Genomic DNA, 19,963 nt, shown 5'->3' on the forward strand with positions numbered 1-19,963 from the left:
AGGAAATTTCCTTGTGGGCAAATTGTGAGGGAGGTATGTAGCTTTTTTATCTTTGTAGCTATCTTATTTAGGAATAGAATGCAAGGCATATTTGCCCAACGCAGTTCCCAGCTGACCTTTTCCTTTGTCTTAGTGATCTGGGGTCCCAAGATTTTTCTTTTCACAAATGACTAATGCCTGGTGTAAACCCTAAGTTGGACCCGGAGTGTCCTGTTCTTTGTAGATTTCCACTGAATCGCTGCTGCCTCTGGTGAAGTAGTTCAAGTTCCTCCCTAGTTCACCTCCCTCAGTGTTCCTCAGCCATTCGACCCATTCTAATTTGCAGTGTGCCAGTAGAAAATGCTTTCTCATTTTTCTTGCAGAATTTAGCCTATGAAATCATCCTAACCCTGGGACAGGCATTCGAAGTCGCTTACCAGCTAGCACTACAAGCAAGAAAAGGGGGACACTCCTCCACACTTCCAGAAAGCTTTGAAAACAAACCCTCCAAACCCATCCCCAAGCCCCGCGTTAGCATTCGCAAGTCCGTGGTAAGTAGAAAAGATACAGATGTTCTAAAAAACCTTGAACAGGAGGAAAAGGGGCTGCTAACCAGGCCCTTGTGTGGTGTGGGTGCCATTAGAACCCAGGGCCTCTTCTTCATCCTTTCCCTTGGCCTCCTCCTGGCATGTGTCCATCATCACCTCTGCCTGGTTCCCACCAAGTCTTGGGGACCATCTCCCTCAACCTGGAGCCTCCAGAGAAATCCACTTTCTCAGTCACCTGCAGCAACCCTATGAAGGGTCTCAGCAGCAGGTACTGCCGTTCTTGGTGAATCTTACCTAAAGATTCGGGAAAGCTTGGGAGCAGTGGTCCCTGGGGCTTCAGCTGCCATCCCATCAGAGGGCAAAGCCTCCTACAAGCCCCTGGCCTCCAGAGAGGTTTGCAGAGGTACACAGTGATGATGTCCTCGGTCCCCAGCTAGAGGAAGCTGGATGCACAGGCTGCCCTGCTATATGCAAGGCCTGCGCCATGGCCCGCGTGCTTTGTCTCCCGCAGCTGAGGCTTCCTGCAGCATGGCGCCTGTTCAGAAGGTGCAGCCCCTCCTTCTCAGCATCTGCCTTCCTCCAGGAATTTCTTCCCCTTCCCTCCCACAGGCTCTGCAGACATCCTGTCCCAACAGGCTTGCATGACTTCAAAGCGGCCTCCTCTGGTAGTAGCAATATCCAAAAGCTGGAAGTTTCCCAACCAGCCTCCCATCTGGTTTCTGCCCCGGCTGCCGTATTGCATCCTAGAAACCCTGGGACTCCCCCAGAATGCATTGCTCTCACGCCCCCGAATCCTTCCATCTGGAACTGTCTCTCCTCCTCCTCACCAGCCCCCACCTCCACTGTCATGGGGGAACAGCAGCAGGCATTTTTAACGTTTGCAGGGAGGCACCTCCCTTTGTGACCATGCAGTTCTTGTTTTCAGTCTTCTTTTGGGGGCCTACCCCTGTCACCCTTCTTGGCATCATCAGCATCCACAGGGATGACCCCTCCGGCATCTGGTCTCACAGTTCCCTGACAGTTTACTTTCGGGATCTTTCCCTCCGGCCCCAGCCATTCGCTCCCGTGTCCATCACTCGTTACCGATCATCCCCAGGAGCTGCACCTCCTCTGAAGTCTTTCTTCCAACGCCACGCTCTGAGCCCTTGGTCCTCCCATTCAGCACTGACCCACCCCAACACACTGGCTCCCAGTTCTGCATCTCCAGCCCTGGGCACCCCCCAACTCCAGACTCACGTGGCCAGCTTCTTTCATATTTCCACCTTGATGCTTCACAGACATCTGAAACTTAGCATGTCCAGGACACAATTCCTGATTTTCCCCTCAAAGCTCTTCTCTCACCAACTTCCCCACCCCACAGCCACTCACCATGCAACTCAAGCCCAAAGTCTACAAGTCAGCCTGGATTCCTGTCTCCCCTTACCTCTGTATCCAGCCCATGAGCAAATCCCATCCACCCTACCTCTAAAATATATCTCAGTGCCGTCCACTCTTCCCCACTTCCTCCATCTCTCTTCCAGTCAGGGCCACTGCCACCTCACCCCGGGCCTATGCAGTATAGCTCCTTGAGACTCCCCTCCCCACACAGCAGAGATCAGTCATGGCACCCTCTGCCCCAAGTACCCAGAATGCAGTTTCCCACCACAGTCCTCTGTGATGCTCAGGTCTTCCCATTCCTTGACTATATAATGCTCACTCCTACCTGAGGCGTTTATGCCACCCGCTCCCCACACCTGGAATATCCTCCCCTGGTTTCTGCATGGCTGACTTCATCTTGTCATTCAGGTCTCTGCTACTTGAAGAGGCGGATGTCCTAACCACCCAATCTGATGTAGACACCCAGTTACCTTCAAGCATGTCATCTGCCTTTAATTCTGTGTAGCATTTATTAATTGAGGGTTTTTTACTGATGGCTTGTTTATTGTCTATCTTACGCCACAAAAATGTAAGTTTTGGGCTGGGCACGGTGGCTCACGCCTGTAATCCCAGCACTTTGGGAGGCTGAGGCGGGCAGATCACGAGGTCAGGAGATCGAGACTCTCCTGGCTAACACGGTGAAACCCTGTCTCTACTAAAAATACAAAAAAAAAAAAATTAGCTGGGCGTGGTGGTGGGCACCTGTAGTCCCAGCTACTCGGGAGGCTGAGGCAGGAGAATGGTGTGAACCCGGGAGGTGGAGCTTGCAGCGAGCAGAGATCGAGCCACTGCACTCCAACCTGGGTGACAGAGCGAGACTCCGTCTCAAAAAAAATGTAAGTTTCATGCACACAGGGACCCCACCTGTCTTGTCACCACCAGGACCAGGCCCATAGCAGGTGTTCAGTGAATATCTGTGGCTGATGAAATGAGGGCCTGTGGATGGATTTCACAAACATATCTTTGAGATTGATTAGGCTGTTAAGTATCCAGGAATTTGCAGAATGTTTTAGAGATTATCTCTTAGACTATTGTATTCATTCTCATGTGGGCTGAATAAATCTGTTCACAGCAGGTGCCTCTATCTGACCTTACCCTGGTCCCCATAGGCCTCTTCCAGAAGAGCACAAAGGGCTGGGTGGCATAAGAGCTCATAGAATATTCATCCAGACACCTTCAAGGGAAATAGGAAAATATACAGTGAATAATACTGATGTTATTTATGTGCTTCAAGATCCGTCCCCCTCGACAGGCATTAGTATTCTAGTTCCTTCAGCCCCGGGCATTTCTTGGTAAGAAATATTCAGTGATCCCTAAGAACACGTGAGGTCCTCCCCACAACTTTATGGAGATACAGTCAAGGCACGGTAGAAGGCAGCTGCAAAGCTCATGGTGCCAGAGAAATGGGAGAGGCCTTCCCACAACCCCAGGCTCTGAGAAGAGCAGGCAGCTAGGACAGGGCAGGCAGACCTGGAAACAGCAAAGGAAGAGGCAGCCATGGTGTAGATCCATCCTGGGGCCGTTCCTGAGAGCGGACAGCCCGGCTCCGCCCCAGGAGTGGCCCGTTGTATTTGTATGCACAGGGACAAAACCATTTTAGGATTTGTCTCAAGGCTCAGCCTGACTGGGCCTCTGCTCACCTCCTCACCCTAGTTGTCTGCCCTCCTGTTCCCCACCCTGCAAACTGACCCCGACCCCTCAACAACCGTTTTCCCTTATCTCTGGGACTGTTTTTTATTGCTATGTGATATTTTGACACATGTATACAATATGTAATGATCATATCAGTAATTGAGATATCTATCTCCTCAAATATTTTTCTTTTGTGTTGAGAAATTACAATTCTTCTATTTTGAAATATACAATAAATTATTGTTAACTATAGTCACCCTACTGCGCTATCAAATACTAGAACTTACTCCTTCTGTTTAACCGTATTTTTGTACCTATTAACCAATCTCTCTTCATCCCTACTCTCCCTTCTTCACTTTCCAGCCTCTGGTAACCACCATTCTACTCTATCTCCATGAGATCCACTTTTTATAGCTTCCACATATGAGAACATAAAATATTTGTCTTTCTGTGTCTGGCTTATTTCACTCAACATAATGACCTTCAGTTCATTCATGTTGCTGCAAATGACAGAATCTCATTCTTTTTATGGCTGAATAGTATTCCATTGTGTATATATTACCACATTTTCTTTACCCATTCGTCCATTGATGGACACTTAGTTTGATTCCATGTCTTGGCTGCTGTGAATAATTCTGCAATAAACATGGGAGTGCAGATATCTCTTTGATAGACTGATTTCTTTTCTTTTGTGTATATACCCAGTAGTGGGATTGCTGGAATATATGGTAGCTCTATTTTTAGTTTTTTGAGGACCCTCCATGCTATTCTCCATTGTGCCTTTACTAATTTAGATTCCCACCAACAGTGTAGAAGTGTTTCCCTTTCTCTGTAGCCTCACCAGCATCCGTCAGTTTTTGTCTTTTTGATAGTAGCCATTCAATAGTAGCGGGGGTGAGATGGTATCACATTGTGATTAGCATTTGCCTGTGCCTGATGATTAGTGATGCTGAGCGTTTTTACCTATACCTGTTGGCTGTTTGTATGTCATCTTTTTAGAAATGCCTGTTCAGTTCTATTGCCTATTACTTAATCAGATTGAGTTGGTTTTGTTTTTGTTTTTGTTTTTTATTTTTGTTTTTTGCTATTGAGTTATTTGAGTCCCTTATTTATTCTGGTTATTAATCCCTTGTCAGATGGATACTTTGCAAATATTTTCTCCCATTCTGTAGGTTGTCTTTTCGCTTTGTTGATTGTTTCCTTCACTGTGCAGAAGCTTTTTCACTTGATGTAATTCCATTTGTCTCTTTCTGCTTTTGTTGCCTGTGCTTTTGAGATTTTACCCAAAAAATCATTGTCCAGACCAATGTCCTGTAGTGTTTCCCCAATGTTTTCTTCCCGTTGTTTCATCGTCTCAGGTCTTCCCTCTAAGTCTTTAATCCATTTTGAGTTTATTTCTGTACATAGTGGAAGATGAGGCTCTGTTTCATTCTGTGTATAGATTATTCTGGGACTTCTGCATGTGCTGTTTCATCTACTTCAAATGCCCCCTCCTCCTGTCTTCAGGCAAATACTTGCTGGTCCTTTGGCTGTCCATTTAAATATTACCTCTTTCTTTCGATACCATTTATTCAACAAGTATTTATTGTGTGCCTATTATTTACGGGGTTGCCAGGAGCTTTTCTGCGTTTTGGAGAAAATGGCAGTTATCAAAACAGACAAAATCCTGCCTCCATGAGCATACATGGTAGTGGAGGATGAACAAATAAATATGTGATGACGCATAGTGGCAATAAGTATTGTGAAGAATAAGGCAGAAGAGGAGAGCAGAAAAGTTGGGGTGCATTTTGTAGGAGTAAACAGTAAAGGCTTCTAGGAATACAGGTGCCAATGGAAGTGGCATTTGAGCAGAGACCTGAATGGCATTAGAGCATGAGGCATGCAGGTGTCTGGAGAAGGGAACTCGGGCAGAGCAGGTGATGAGCGCAGAGGCCCTGGGTGTGGTATTGGTGGGCAGGAAGAGCAAGGAAGCTATGTGGCTGCAGCAGATAAATCAGGTGCGCAGGGGTACTGGAGGCCATGGTGAGGAGTTCGGGTTTTGTTCTGACTGACTGTGATGGAAACCACTGGAGAGTGAGAGCCGGGAAGTGGCATGCCTGATTCACCTCCTCCAGGAAGCCCCCCTGGCTCCCAGGGTGTGTGTGCCCACATGGTGCCCTCTCTTCCCCTCGTATCTCACCTCTCAGCACTGAAATCCGCCTCTGTCTGCTCCCCGTCTGTGTGCTCACAAGGGCACGGGCTGTGCCTTATTCACCGTCGCCCTCAGGGTGCCCTGCAGAGAGTCGGTATGCGGTAAATGTGTGTCCAAAGAGCGAGCCCGCGAGCGGCCTACACCAGCATCGCCGCCCCGCGCCTGGGGCGAGGGGCCTCGCGTGGGTTCGCCAGCGGCGTCCGCGTGCATGCGCGCACCCGCGCGGCGACCGTATAACAGGCATTAGCCTTTCTGTTTTAAAGCAGATCGACCCATCTGAGCAAAAGACTCTGGCCAATCTACCGTGGATTGTGGAGCCGGGCCAAGAAGCCAAGAGGGGCATTAATACCAAGTATGAAACCACGATTTTCTGATACTCGCCGTCCTCCTGTCCTCGCGGTGCCTTGCTCGCCAAGCAGTCCCGGAGCAGGCTTTCCTTCGCGCCTCCGCGTCCACCCAGCCCAGGAGGAAGACTGCTCTGAGCGTGTGGCCTTGTTACGGGCGAAAGGCCACTGGCCATTCCTGGGGAAGTTCTTTCTGCACCAGTGATGGAAAACGCAAGACTTTCCAGTCGCAACCCCTGAGAGGCGTGAGTTGAGATGGGTTTTCCCCGATGCTCCCGACTCCCCTCCCCACCACCTCCCAAGGTATTTCTGATGACTCCGCCCCAGTACTTGCTTTGCTTCATTTGGGGATAATACCTTTTCTTTAAAAAAAAAAAAAAAAAAAAAAAAGTAAAGGGGATCTCTAATACTGCCTAAAAGTATGCTTTCACTGTCAGCAGTTTTAAAGGTGAAATCAGAGCAGCACTACCCTTCCCACCTCCAAAGCATCTGTAAAATCATTCTATCATTGAATATCGTTTAATGCAAAAGGACAAAAATAACTCCCGTGATATGATTGCCAGGAGATTGTTTCCCCATTTCTATATTTGTGGATTTTATATGTAATCACCTATGTCAGAGAAAGAAAACCTTTCAACCAAACGATTGGTTCAAAAGGAAAGAATGATTCAAAACAGAGGAATTTATTATGCACAGCAAAATGTGTCTTGTATTAAATATTTTTATTAAAAGAATGTTTCATTAATGCATTGATAAGAAAACTAGGTTAGTTGTGAGGGATGTTTCTGGTTTCATTTCAAATAATTAAATTTCTACTGCTACTACCAAGAGGACTGGCTCAGTGGTGGCAAAATACTGGTGATGCTCCCTAGAGCAGGAGGCCCGGAAGTGCTGACGCAGCCATCAGCTTGCCAAGATTGTTTTTTAATCTTCACAGTGTTTTAAAGAACATGTTAAAAAAAAAAATCTAGTGCTCCTGCTGTCAAGATTTCTGTCATGGAAACCTTGTTTGAGAAAGGTGTTAATAAAATTCTATTGCAAAAATTTCTTTTTCTAGAAAAAATAAATACAAAAAAAAGAAGAAATTCCAAAGTAATAAAACTTTTCTTGAGACAAACAAAAAAAAAGTTTGCTTACTATTTGATTAAATAAAATTTACTTACATTTCTTTAAGGTATTTTAATTTTTTAATGTCTCTGTGGAGTATTTGTATGATACCATAATGTATATTTATGTAGAATCAAATTATATAAACAGTACCAATATCATTATAGAAAAAAATAACATTTTAATGTATATTGTTCTAACAATCATATTGTGAATCATTTTGAAGTTCATTATAGCGATACTGATAAATTGTGGAATTGTCTTAATGTTTTTTTATTAACTGATATTATTTTAAACCTAACTGAGATGATCAGTTACATTCATCAGTTGGTGAGTTTTGAAGAATAACTACATTTTATTTCAAACTAACAAATGTATACGGTTTTAGTTCAGTGTTGAAGAATTTTAATACAATATTAAATTACTTGAACTGAACAGTTCCTTGTATATATTTTGCCTATTCACTGTCGATATGTATGTAGCAAAATGAGAGTTAAATAACACTAAAATATGGTACCAGGAGGCAAATAGGAGCTTTGCTGAAACAGAAGCATATGTGTAAATAAGCTTGGGCTTCCAGTTATAAATTTTGTAATTTTTGTCATTATTTATATCCTATAAAAAAAAGCACACAAAAATAAAACAGAAGTTGTACAGCAGTGGTGCTTGGCATTGTTCTGTGAGCACCTTCCCCACTCCCATTTAGGAGCAGAACCAAAGGCCCAGCCTTCTCAGCATCTACAGCTAAAGGGACTTTTTTAATTGGCAAAATTGTTGAGAAAAGTTGCACAGTTCCAAGTTCAACCAGTCTGAGAAAGATACACAGGCCTCTGAAACTTTAATTTTAACCTAAAGCCCCCACTGCCTTCTTTTAAATATTAAAGCAGACTGTAAGGAAGAATTGTCAAAACAGGCATCTCTAAAAGAGAAAGGACCACCAAACTGGATCACTTTTGTAGCACAGCATCGATGGTATGTTTGGAAAAACATTATCTACATGGTCATCAGTCCTTTCATTTTTTTCTACACATACAGCAGCCCCATAGACCAGAGCAGGGAAGGGAAAAGGAAGGGCTAGGCCTGCAGGGGGCAGATGAGAGTCGGCCCACGCATTGAGAAGAGATTTGCAGCTGATTTTCTTCAAGGGGAAATTTGACACATCATTGATAACTTCAATAACCATGGGCAGGGGGGTCATTGAATGCTGACAGTACTCAAAAAAAGGACTTGAATTCAATTACTCCACTTAATTGTTTCTTATTAAATTGTATTCTATGATAAATTTGAGTGAATGAATCCTATGAAAATTATCCCTAGTTAGTTCATTAATAAGTCATGGAAATGATTTTTCTCAAGACACACAAAATTTTCTCAAGTTGGAATACTTACTTGGGAATATTGCTGGTTCAATGTTTGGATAAGATGGAGCAGAAGACAGGCTTGGATAAAGGAACACGTGGCCAAATCCTCAAAAATCAATAAAAATTCACACCTGGATTCAAGGTAGCATCACTCCTAATTACTTCTGAAAAGAAATGAAAATTTGATAAGTGATCTAGCCTCAAGAGAATTAGAATATAATGGCCATGTTCAGGAAATCCGTAGGAAGAAGACTTTTTAAAAAAAAAAAAAAAATTCTAAGTTCTCTTTTTAGATAGGCTTGTCGATCTGAAGGTTTGAAACACATTTTTTGAAATAAAGTTGGGTAACTAGCCAACACAGCCAGCACACAGTCTACATGCAGCAAGGCCCCACTGGCCCACCCCATACTCCAGTCCTATCTCCCCAGCAGCCAGCCAGCCAGCCCCACATTTACTGCTGTCCGTGCCTCTAGGCAAATGGACCCAAGCATCTGCCTGCCCCAGCAACAGAGTCCTGCTTCCCACAGAAACCGGTTCCAAAGCAGGCAGAGACGGTGCTTTGAACTTGCTCAGGCCTTTTGACCGTCACCATGCTGCATATTGTGACTCCGTTAGTAGCTAGGAGCTGGACCTTATTTTTGTGGTTGAAATAAACCTGAGACCTTGGTGCCAACCAGGGAAATGCCAACTCCACTTAACTGTTTCTGTCTTCCGCTCAAGTCGGTCTACTTATTGAGAACTCACTCTGTGCTTAGCGTGGCATCACTTTCCTTAGAGTTGCTTCTGCAAAGATGGTCATTCTACAGCCAACATATTGCATTCAGTGTGCAACTCATCAAAAATCATAGCTACAAATTATTATTAAAACAACAGTTTTTGTTTTTCTCTCCAAAACCTCAGAGACCTATGTTTGGGGAAAAAAAAAAAAAAGCTGCATGGGCATTTAACTTTCCAAGAGTAGTTAACGACCAGTGATGTGAAGACTTACACATCAGGCTGAAATAAGACATCCTTCATTTGTCATCTCCAATGGGGTCACCCCGGCGGAAGGTGGCGACTGCAGCCACGGAGATTTAATCAGGGCTCCTAACTTGATTCAGACAGTGGAGGAGCGCGGGTATCAGATGACAGACTTCACGAGTACAGACGAGCTAATATGCATGTTCCAAGCCATGCTATTTAGAACATCTTGAAGTTCTGTCTCATCACCACAGTAAGAGCAAGAGATGGAGTCAGATTTTACAACCAAGTCAGCTCACAATGTGGTAATAAAAACCATTCAAAGCAATTCATATTCAATACCCAATTTAATTGTCCTCTGGATGTCTCAGGGCCTCAATCAAGCATCACAACAGCTGCTCCCCAGGGAGCCTGCCTGCCTGCAGCCCTCCCTCTCAAGTGGCAATAAGACATGTGGGAAGTCAAGAGGCCCCCAAGTAAGAGGCAGCATCAGCTGTTTTCTGACATTTGAGAGGCGGATTTCTCTCTGATTCTCAAAAGTGCATGCTCAGTTATCTGAGAGGAAAAAATCAATGCCAGTGTGCTGTGTTGAGTCAGGGGAGACTGAGAAGAAAGGTACAAGTGGATTCTGAAATCCCATTTTAGCAGGCCGTTTCTGGGGTGTGGGTTTGAGCAGGTTGCAAACTCACTTGCCTTCCAAGCCATACAGGTGACATGAGTGAGGGGGGTGGGGACTGTGCCTCATCTTAGGGGCAACCGCTGCTGAGTTCCAGCTGATTGTTGCCAGGCAGAAAGGAAGACCCTGGGTCCACAGATTTTCTAAGAAATCTGGATTTTCACGCAAAATCGTTGGGTTTTGAAGTGTTGGCAGCAAACCCGGTTTTAAAAAATAAGTGTGAGCCACACAGAACTCATCTGTGGGCTGGGTGTGGTCTATGCATCACTTGTTTGTGAACTTGTTTAGTAGCTTTATGACTTTCTGAGATTCCACGAAGCTTAAGCAACCTTACAGCTAGATGCCTGGTTACTCATCAGGAGAAAGAGTGTTTGTAGCTGGGGTGAGTGGGTGGAGGAGGCAGAGATTCAGGGGTCGGTGACATTTGTTGAATTGCTGTTATTCACCAGGTTTGTTTTGGGGAGTATCAGTTAGGAATTGAACTAAAGAACTAGTAGCAAAGACCAGCAATAACAATGTCTTAAACGAGGCAGGGGTTGAATTTTCCCTCATGTAACATGAACTTCAGAGATAGGCAGTACAGAGCTGGAATTGTAGCTTTATGATATCATTGAAATCTCAAGATCCTTCTGTATTTCTACTCTGCCATCCTTTGGAAGTGGCTTTTAGCCTCAAGATTGCCTCATTGTCACAAAATGGCTGCTGGAGCATCCTCCAGCACACACATATTCCAGGCATTAGAAAAGACGGTAAGGACCATAGGATGGAAGCATTGTCCAGCTGAATAAGACAGACTTTTAAGAGCTTTCCTGGAAGCTCCACCCCACAACTTCTGCATACAGCTCATTGGCCACCCCTATGTAGGAAGATGGAAAATGTGGCTGCAATTGTTAGTTTTAGCTGAGCACACTGCAGCCCCCAACAATGCAGGGGTTGTTAGTGAGGAAAAGGGGGAGATTGGATATTGTGGTCATCACTGGCAGTGTCTACTACAGTGGGAATCATCACAGTAATAGCTAAAAGGCAAACACAAGCACACACAGGTGGACACTTGAACAGAGAAAGCAGTGCCTGTAAGAGGGATTGCTGATCATCCTGACAGAGCTGTTCTATAAATCAGCCACCAAACCTGAGCAGGAAAGATCCCCACAGCTGTGTTAATATGCACACCAAACATCTGTGCTGCCCAGCAAGCTCCTGAGAATGTTATGGGCAGAGCAGGCACAAAGGGGCATGCTGCATTGGCAGACATCGCAGCACCACGGGCTGTGCTAAAGGAGGAGACTGGCAATGACTTGGCTGGGCATCAAGGGTGAGAGTAGAGGGCGCTGGCTCTCAACCTCCACTGCACACTGGAATCACCCGGGGAAATTTAAAGACTCCCTAGGAAGTGAATCCTTGAGGAGATTAACCCATTTGCTGAAGTCATACAGCTGGAAAGTTAGTGTAGCTGGGGTTGAACTTAGATCCACTTGACAGCCAGAACCACACACATACCACCACACTCCCAAGCTACTGGCCCCAGCAACAAGCCCAGGGTCTTTTCTCCCCTCATTCCCAGTCCTCCTTACCACTTGATGGGTGTATGCATCGCCCAAAGAGAATCAAGTTTGGGATATTTCAAAAGAAAGCAGGTGACAGCTTTCCTGAGCAATGTCTGTCTCCTAAAAGCCAATGGCCATGAGGAGAAGGAGGTGGTAGAGGAGGGTGGCTGGAGCAAGGTGTCTGCCATGGAGCAGAAGCAGCAGGGTCCCAATTTGTGAATCATGGAGATTTGGGCAATACAGGAATGGGGGTTTGTAACTGGGACAAAAGATAAGTATTATGCTGTTTATTGAGATCTATGTCAGATTCTTGACATGTTTTTCTATGCCCCACAAAAGCCTTGTACATTAGGTTCCCTATTTGACAAATCAGGAAAGTGAGGCTCTGAGGGGCTGCATCTTTTCAAATGAAAGGCAAAGGAGAAGGGGGGAGATGAAATCAAGATGGCAGAAGAAAGCACACACTAACCCAGGCCTGCCACTAATTTGAAATGAATCTCTTAAGAGTTTCAAAGTAGAAACAGGCTTCTCCAAAGGGAAGGCAACAGTAGCTCTGCTACCTTCCCTGCTCAATGCCTGAATCATCTGAGAATCGAGAGCAGGTTGGGCAGTGGCCAGGTGCTGGTAAATCCAACGCATTCCCCCCACCTCTCCCATCCATTGGCTTCTATCGGAATGTTCCTGCTGCTTTTTTCAAAGAGCAATCTCTACAGGCACAGATACAAGTTAATCAGACTACCAAAAGTAGAAGCTCCTTGGGAGCAGACAGCATCTGGTGTCTTCTCCGAGAGCTTAGTAGTGATGCATCTGTCCTGATGCAAGTGAGTAATGAATGAAATGCAGAACTGAAGTGATGCTCTTGGACCCTCTAGCCCAGGGGCTTCAATGAGAAGGTACAGGGAGTGTTACCCAGTGGAGCAGAAGGCCGTGGACCAGAAACCCAGTTCCACCACTTTGCTGTGGGGCCCTGGAAACCTAACCTCTCTGCATCTGTTTCCACACCTGTGAAAGAGAGATAACACCTTGCAGCACTGTTATGATTCAGTTAAATAATGTATGGAAAATGACCAGCCTGTGGGCTCGGCACATAAAAGGCCCTCAAAAAATAGTAGCTTCCTTCCTTCCTGCTAAAAGACTTGGTGTGTCTCCAGAGGTTAATTGACAGCGAGTAGGGCAATAAGCCCAAGATGAAGGGCTTAGTGAAGGGCTCACTGCTAATTGAAGGTGAATATAAGAACATCTCCAAAACCATCACATAAGCTATTGGATGACCTTCCCCAGCTAAAGAAACCAAGCCTTACGACCCCTAGGCTGATGTCATCTGCCACTAAACCCAGGAGTATTCTACTTCCAGTTGTAACTGACAGACGACTTACAAGCCTAAGAGTCTTGGCCTTTCTATCTATAAAGAATAGCAGATTTGGATTCTAGCCCTGGCTTTGACACTGATTAGCTGCGGGGGTTTAGTTCTTCCTCTAAAAACTGAAACTGCAGTCTGCAGATCCACTCAACTTCTGTGAAGATAAATGAGAGTTGGGCAGTGCCTCGAGTGGAGCGGCGATAAACATTTGAATGAATGCGAATGTGTGCTCCTCAGAACAGCAGCAGTCTCCACTCACCTGCTCAGTGTTTTCCAGTTTGATCAGTTGCTCTGAACCCCCAGACCCACACTCAGGCCTCGACCACCCTCTCTAGTTACATATTCTAGCCCTGGGTGATGGAAATTACAGAGGCAGATTTTTCTATTCATTTCTATGTGATAAGGAGCATTCCCAGTTCTGGGGGCCTGACCTCATAAATGAATTTACAATGAACACCAGTGACTCATTTTCCTGAATCTTAATTGAAATGAAAATTTCCCAAATTCTGGTTTTCTCACATCATTTGACTCAGGAGCAAGTCATTGTTGATGCCAGATGACTTCAAAGGCCTGGTCTCTGCTGTGTCTCAAATGTAACCCCCTTCTTCTGCCCCTCTCATGTGGGGCAGAAAAACATGTCACGAATCTGACATAGATCTCAATAAACAGCATAATACTTATCTTTTGTCCCAGTTACAAACCCCCATTCCTGTACTGCCCAAATCTCCATGATTCACAAATCATGGAGTAATTCTTCTATCAAAATACAGTAATTCTTCTTAGTTAAACTCATAGCCCAAGAGCAGCGGATTTTCTAATTCAGGCATTTTAATAACTGTATAGTATATCCATGGTCCTAAGAGGAGAGGTTATGAGCAAGGAATGTATTCCAGTGACAATCTTCAGAGGCTAAGAAGTATTAGAAAATCATTTTCTCCTTCGCTAAAGGTCAGTGAGTAAATTATAATAGAAAACATTTGTGGAATAATAGATGGCCATACTTGCTGACTTAAACACTCCAGGGATACGTTTATTCATTTTATATAATTTGGTAGCAAACCTCTTTTGTCCAAGTAAAGTTTTACTTTCCCCTAATGATGTTTCACAGAAAAAGGCCAAACTAAAACGGCAAGATAAAATGCTGGTGATATGCTACTTCGTCATTTGACAGCCTCATGATATCCTTATGGAAAGGGAGAACATAGACTGTTATGAACACGTGGGCAAATTCATCCCATGGAACTCAGGAGATGAATTCCAGTCATCCAACAAGTGTTTACTGAGGCCCTCATTGCAATGCTAGGCTCATGTTAGACTCTATACAGTCCTGGCTTTCAAGGAGCTTACGATTTACTGGGGGACCTCAATAAGCAAGCAGTTCCAAAACAACAAAAGCCATGACAGAGAAAAGAGAATGCTAGGAGAGGGCAGGGCAGCCCTTCAGCTCTTGAGGGTCATCTCAAAGAATTTGTGAAACATAGGGAGTAAGGGGGGAAAAGAAAATCGGTGAGAGGACAGCATAGAGAAAACAGCGTACACAAAGCTACAGAAGAGAACTTGGAGCAGGTCCAGGGTTTAAGCAGAAGTGTAAACACAATTAAAGTTTAAACAGAGAAGTTTAATGTGATTCAGATGAGTGCTCTGGAAAGATCATGCAGAAGGGCACAACTGGAGGCAGAGATGGCAGCTGGGGCTGTTGCCAGGCAAAGAGGAGGGAGCTCAAATAGCATTGCAGAATGTCACCTGAGCGGTCTCAGTGCAGGCAATGAGATAAGTGCTTCAGGAGCTTTATCTCATTAAATCCTACAACAATCCGGAGGGAGGAATGGATCCTCATTTTCCAGATAAGACAACTGCTGATACTGTCCTGTTTTCTTATCATCTGTTGTCCCCATGATCTCTCAACAACTCAAATGTATTTATTTATTGCTTCCTCTGCTGCTTAAAACAGTGCTTGGCACGTAGATGCTCAAGGAGTACAGGATAGATAGGTGGGTGAATAAGCAGACTGATCAAGGACTCCGGCCAAGAAGACATTAAGTTAAGGGGCCCATGCCTGCTGCATTCACTGTACTTACCACACTAATTTGCAACTCTTAGTCTCTGCTGGTCGTTTTTACTCTCCTGGGCTTATCCCTCATCCCACTGATCTCCAGACTGCCCTGGACTCAGTCTTGGGGCCCCCTGTCTTTTCTATCTACACCCACTTCACTGCTGATTTCATCTACTCCTCTGATTTTAAATACCATCAATTCACTGATGACTCTCAGATTTCTACCTCCAGGTGGTGCTTTCCCATGAACTCCAGAGCCTTGCATCCCGCCTACTCAGCATCCCCACCTGGAGGTCTAACAGGCCTCTCAAACTTACCGTGTCCGCAGAGCTGCTTTCATTGTCTTCTTCATCTCAGCTGAAGGCAACTCTCTTCTTCCAGTTGCTCAGGCTAAAATCTTGCATCATTCTTTTCTTGTCTCTCTCACAACCTTTATCCAATCCATCAGCAAATCCTATTAACTCTTATCTTCAAAATGTGTCCAGAATCCAACTTGTCACAAGCTCTGCTGCTGCCACGCTAGTCTGGCCCACCTTCATTTTGTCCGGATGATTACAAAAGCTTCTTACTGGTTCCCCTTTCAGTTGATTCCCACTGCCTGGGTGATTCGTTAAAGCTTAAATCAGACCACTCCACTGCTCAAAACTCCTGCACTGGCTCCCAGAGTCAAAAGTGAAGTCCTTACTGTGGCCTAAGAGGCAGCCTCCGGTGCTACCCTAATTCCTCTCCGCCTCTCCTGTTAAGACTCCTCCCACTCACCCTTCTCCAGCCACATGGGCCGTCTGGCTGCTCCCAGAATACACCAAGCCATCCCACTGGAGTCTGCAGCTACGGTACCCTTCAGAATGGTTTCCCGGCAGATGCATAGCTCACTTCCTCACATCGTTCAGGTCTGTACAAGTGTCAGCTTCTGAAAGAGCCAGTCCATCTAAAACTGTAACCCCTTCCCCTCCACTTGTACATACCACCGAATTCACTATAGACTTTACTTATTTACTTTTTCTGCCTCTCCCTGACCCTTAACTGCAGTAGAGCAAGAATTTTGTTTTGCTCAATCCTGTATTCCCAATACCTACAACAATGCCAGGCACATGGTACATCTCAATATTTATTAAACAAATGCATGAACAAACTCAGTGAATAAATCAATGAATTCTCTTTTTTACAGGATCTTCTTCATGCCAGCCACACCGGGCAGGAACCATCAGAGAGACACACTGAGGAGGCACTCAGAAAATTTTGATAGAATTGAATTTACATATAGCTGATAACGCCTAGATAGAAAGGTTGATGGATTTAGCTTGAATCTTTCACTTTAGTGGTCTAATCAACAGATAAATGACAAGCAAAGAATGAAACAATCCAAAAATGTTTTTCAAAACAATTTTGTGAATTTTATTTTTACAAAAATTTTTTAAATTCCTATTTTAAAATGTATACCAAGGCAAAAAAATCATATAAGCTATATCATAAATACAAGAGTTTCAAAACATACAAGAGACATATAATGTAAAAAAAAAATTATATATATGAAGTCCAATGTAATTTATAATACAAAAAAATACAGCAAGGGAAAATGCTTTAAAAATGCTCATCTGCAAACTACAAAACAAAATCCTCCTCTTGACCAAGTGCATGAACTGCCATGAAATTTGCAGCTCCGTTATATTAGGTATCTCTTCTTTCTTCATATCACCTTGTCTTTCTTCCCATTTTTCTTTTAAGACAGGGTCTTGCTATGTCACCCAGGCTGCACTCAAACTCCAGGGCTCAACGAATCCTCCTGTCTTAGCCTCCCGAGGGGCTGGGATTACAGGCACGTGCCACCGCACCTGGCTCTTAATTTCTTTTTAAGACAAGGGCCATTCAAGGCTTTTTAAAAACTGATGTGTGTTGTTATACTTTAACAGTCAGTGGCTTTTAATTCCGAAAGGTAATACTTTATACTCTGCCTACATGAGATGAGCCCCTAAACAGTGTGTACAAATAAAATTATGATTTGGGTATTCTAAGGAGACATACCATTTACAGAAATTTCTTTTGATAAAATTAAGGTTTCACTTTTCACATTTGCTTAAATCACAGTAAGCCTGTAAACTAGCTCCTCGACCCACCATTTAAAAACAAAAAACCTCCTTAACAATGCAAAAGATTGTATTCACTGTATTTATGGTTCCATCAAAGGCTAAATAGCTTATCTAAAATACATCTGAGTGATCTATTCCCTTACCCTCTCCCCGACCTACCCCACAGTTATACTAATATGCACCAACAATAAAAACAAGTTATCTACTATTAACACTAGTAATCATTTGATTTAGTTCCAGTTACAGAAACAAAAAAAATTTGAATTTTGATTATATTTTCTGGGAACCATGTCTACTATTAATTTATCTCCATTGCCCTTAATAATATATTTCAGAGAAAATGTTTCTTTAGAGTTACACTTCAACTAAAGTTCCTGATCAGGAGGTCAAAAATAGCTAGTTATTGAGTTTTTTCCCCTGTCAAAAGCTATTTTTCCTGATTAACCTTGGAGATAAAAGAAGAGAAAGGAAAGAAGGAAGGAAAGGAGGGGGAGAGAGAGAAGGGAAAGGAAAATAGGTTGGTTGGAAGGTTAATCTTCTAGAGTTACAGTGACTCGTCTGGAACTACACAGAAAACCAGAGAATTCTCTTGAAATTCACTAAAAGAATGGCATTCACAATGCCATTCATCTAAAAGTAAATGGAATTACTTTTATTTCACATTTCTTAGAAAAATCTTATTAAGGCTTATGATTAAAATTGGCCCCACCTCAATGACTAACGTTTAGCAGTGAAGAAACTGCTTTTTAAAGAAGAAAAAAGTGAGGATTAGGAAAGATCAGGTTCATTCAAGAAGTCTGATATGTAAGAAACCAGAGGGAGCAGGAATAGTGTCCAACTCAGATACTGACAACTAGAGTCCAGATATGGCACAGGGCTGCCAGCAGCTAGACCTGTGAGAAAAGGGTAGACCAATAAAATCTACTCTTTCCAACATACAAGTTTTACTTCACAAAAAGAACTGCTGAAGGCCAGGCCAGTGGCTCACATCTGCAATCCCAACACTTTGGGAGGCTGAGGCAGGAGGATTACTTGAGGCCAAGAGTTCAAGACCAGGCTAGACAACATAGTGAGACCCTGTCTCTACAAGAAAATTTAAAAATTAGCTGGGTGTGGTGGCTCGTGCCTGTAGTCTCAGCTACTTGGGAGGCTGAGGCAGGAGGACTGCTTGAACCCAGGAGTTTGAGGCTGCAATGAGGTATGATTATGCCACTGTACTCCAGCCTGGGTGATAGTGCAAGACCCTGTCTCCATTAAAAGAGAAGGGGCCTGGCCAGGCATGGTGGCTCACGCCTGTAATCTCAGCACTTTGGGAGGCCAAGGTGGGTAGATCATGAGGTCAAGAGATCGAGACCATCCTGGCCAACATAGTGAAACCCCATCTCTACTAAAAATACAAAAATTAGCTTGGCGTGTGTGCACGCCTGTAGTCCCAGCTACTCGGGAGTCTGAGGCAGGAGAACTGCTTGAACCCAGGAGGCAGCGGTTGTGGTGAGCCGAGATCACGCCACTGCACTCCAGCCTGGCAACAGAGCAAGACTCCGTCTCAAAAAAAAAAAAGGCGGGGGGTGGGGGGGCCTGCTAAATCCAAGACTCACTTATTGAGTCAATTAAAGGAAATGCTGCAGACTATGCACACAGACACAATATTTTTAAAGCAAATTTAAAGAGTGCAAAAAAACTAAGATTGCATTTAGGAGAACAAAACCCCCTTGGGGTAAGTGTGGTTCAAAAAGCAGGCCACTGCTACCCTGAGGCACAGCCTGCATAACAGTAATAAATACAGACAGTATTAAAATACCAATTTCCTCCAAATTCTTCTCATTAATTATGTCAACCATTTTGAATGCATCAAGACAGAATTTTACCAACAGTACAACAAGGTATGTATTCACATTTTCATTTGCATCCTAAGGACAAACTGTTAATGATGATCATGAAAAACAAGATTAAAGGTATGTTCATTTGGGAAAAAGCTACATTAATATTATTCATCCAACCACAAACACTTTTGTAATGAATGCAATACTGCAAAACAATTCAGAGCTTTATAAAAAGTTGATGTCAGAGTTTCATTAGAATTTTTTTCCAATTCAAAAATTTAAAAAGTTCAACTACATTAATGCTTAACTATTTTATTCTAAAGTCTGTAAAATATATAAAATACCAAGATTATCCACAGTCACATACGTTTTGAAGTCAGGGGACACATGTATTTTCTTAAGATTGGTTCCATTCGTGTAGAAGGTCTGTGAGGATTCCCCAGTGACAACGTTCCACCACTGTTCAGAGAAAAATAAAATTCTCATTAGATTGGTAATTACACTGTGTGACAATTTATAGTGCCAGCAGATCCTGTGCCCTATCTCCTCCCCCCAACCGAACTCAAGCAAACAGGAGGAAAATGTCTCTGATTTAATGCTGAATATACTATTCAACCTGGTCAGCCTTTTCCTGATGAACACTGGTGATGGCCTCACTGCTCTGCCTACACCTAGCTCCAACCGTGAGTTGTGCTGGAGAAACACGCAGCCTGCTTGAGAGCTGCAGACAGGAAGCTACAGAGTCCATTACGGCAGTGGCCGGACTCAACTCTCTTGTCTGCATGTCCTTCTCAGGAAAATGGGCAGAAGATTGCCCCTCTCTTCACTCAAATGCCCCTTTGCAGACACAGACTAGTATTCTGACAGAGACTCAAACTATTC

General features: G+C 43.9%; 2 protein-coding genes across 30 annotated transcripts in view; one reads left to right on the forward strand and one right to left on the reverse strand.

Moving 5' to 3' along the window:
- The window catches only part of ANKS1B (ankyrin repeat and sterile alpha motif domain containing 1B), a 1,250,661-nt gene extending 1,233,191 nt beyond the window's left edge, over positions 1-17,470 (forward strand). For 8 of the 27 annotated variants that reach the window (XM_030819758.1, XM_030819759.1, XM_030819763.1 and 5 more), the window contains 2 exons: positions 363-530; positions 6,030-7,647. In XM_030819758.1, coding sequence (XP_030675618.1) covers positions 363-530; positions 6,030-6,140 — 279 coding nt within the window. In that variant the 3' untranslated portion in view covers positions 6,141-7,647. Of the gene's footprint in view, positions 1-362; positions 531-1,136; positions 1,225-6,013; positions 7,877-16,339 lie in introns of those variants that run through there. The other 19 variants (XM_030819772.1, XM_030819762.1, XM_030819774.1 and 16 more) reach the window with 6 other exon arrangements.
- Positions 16,541-19,963, reverse strand: part of APAF1 (apoptotic peptidase activating factor 1) — a 94,997-nt gene continuing 91,574 nt past the window's right edge. Inside the window, exon 27 of one of the 3 annotated variants that reach the window (XM_003259706.3) lies at positions 16,541-19,540. In XM_003259706.3, the coding sequence (XP_003259754.2) occupies positions 19,394-19,540 (147 nt within the window). In that variant the 3' untranslated portion in view covers positions 16,541-19,393. The remainder of the gene's footprint in view (positions 19,541-19,963) is intronic. The other 2 variants (XM_030819787.1, XM_003259709.4) reach the window with 2 other exon arrangements.

The sequence above is a fragment of the Nomascus leucogenys genome, chromosome 10 (genome assembly GCF_006542625.1).
Source record: "Nomascus leucogenys isolate Asia chromosome 10, Asia_NLE_v1, whole genome shotgun sequence".
NCBI classification, from domain to species: Eukaryota; Metazoa; Chordata; class Mammalia; order Primates; family Hylobatidae; genus Nomascus; species Nomascus leucogenys.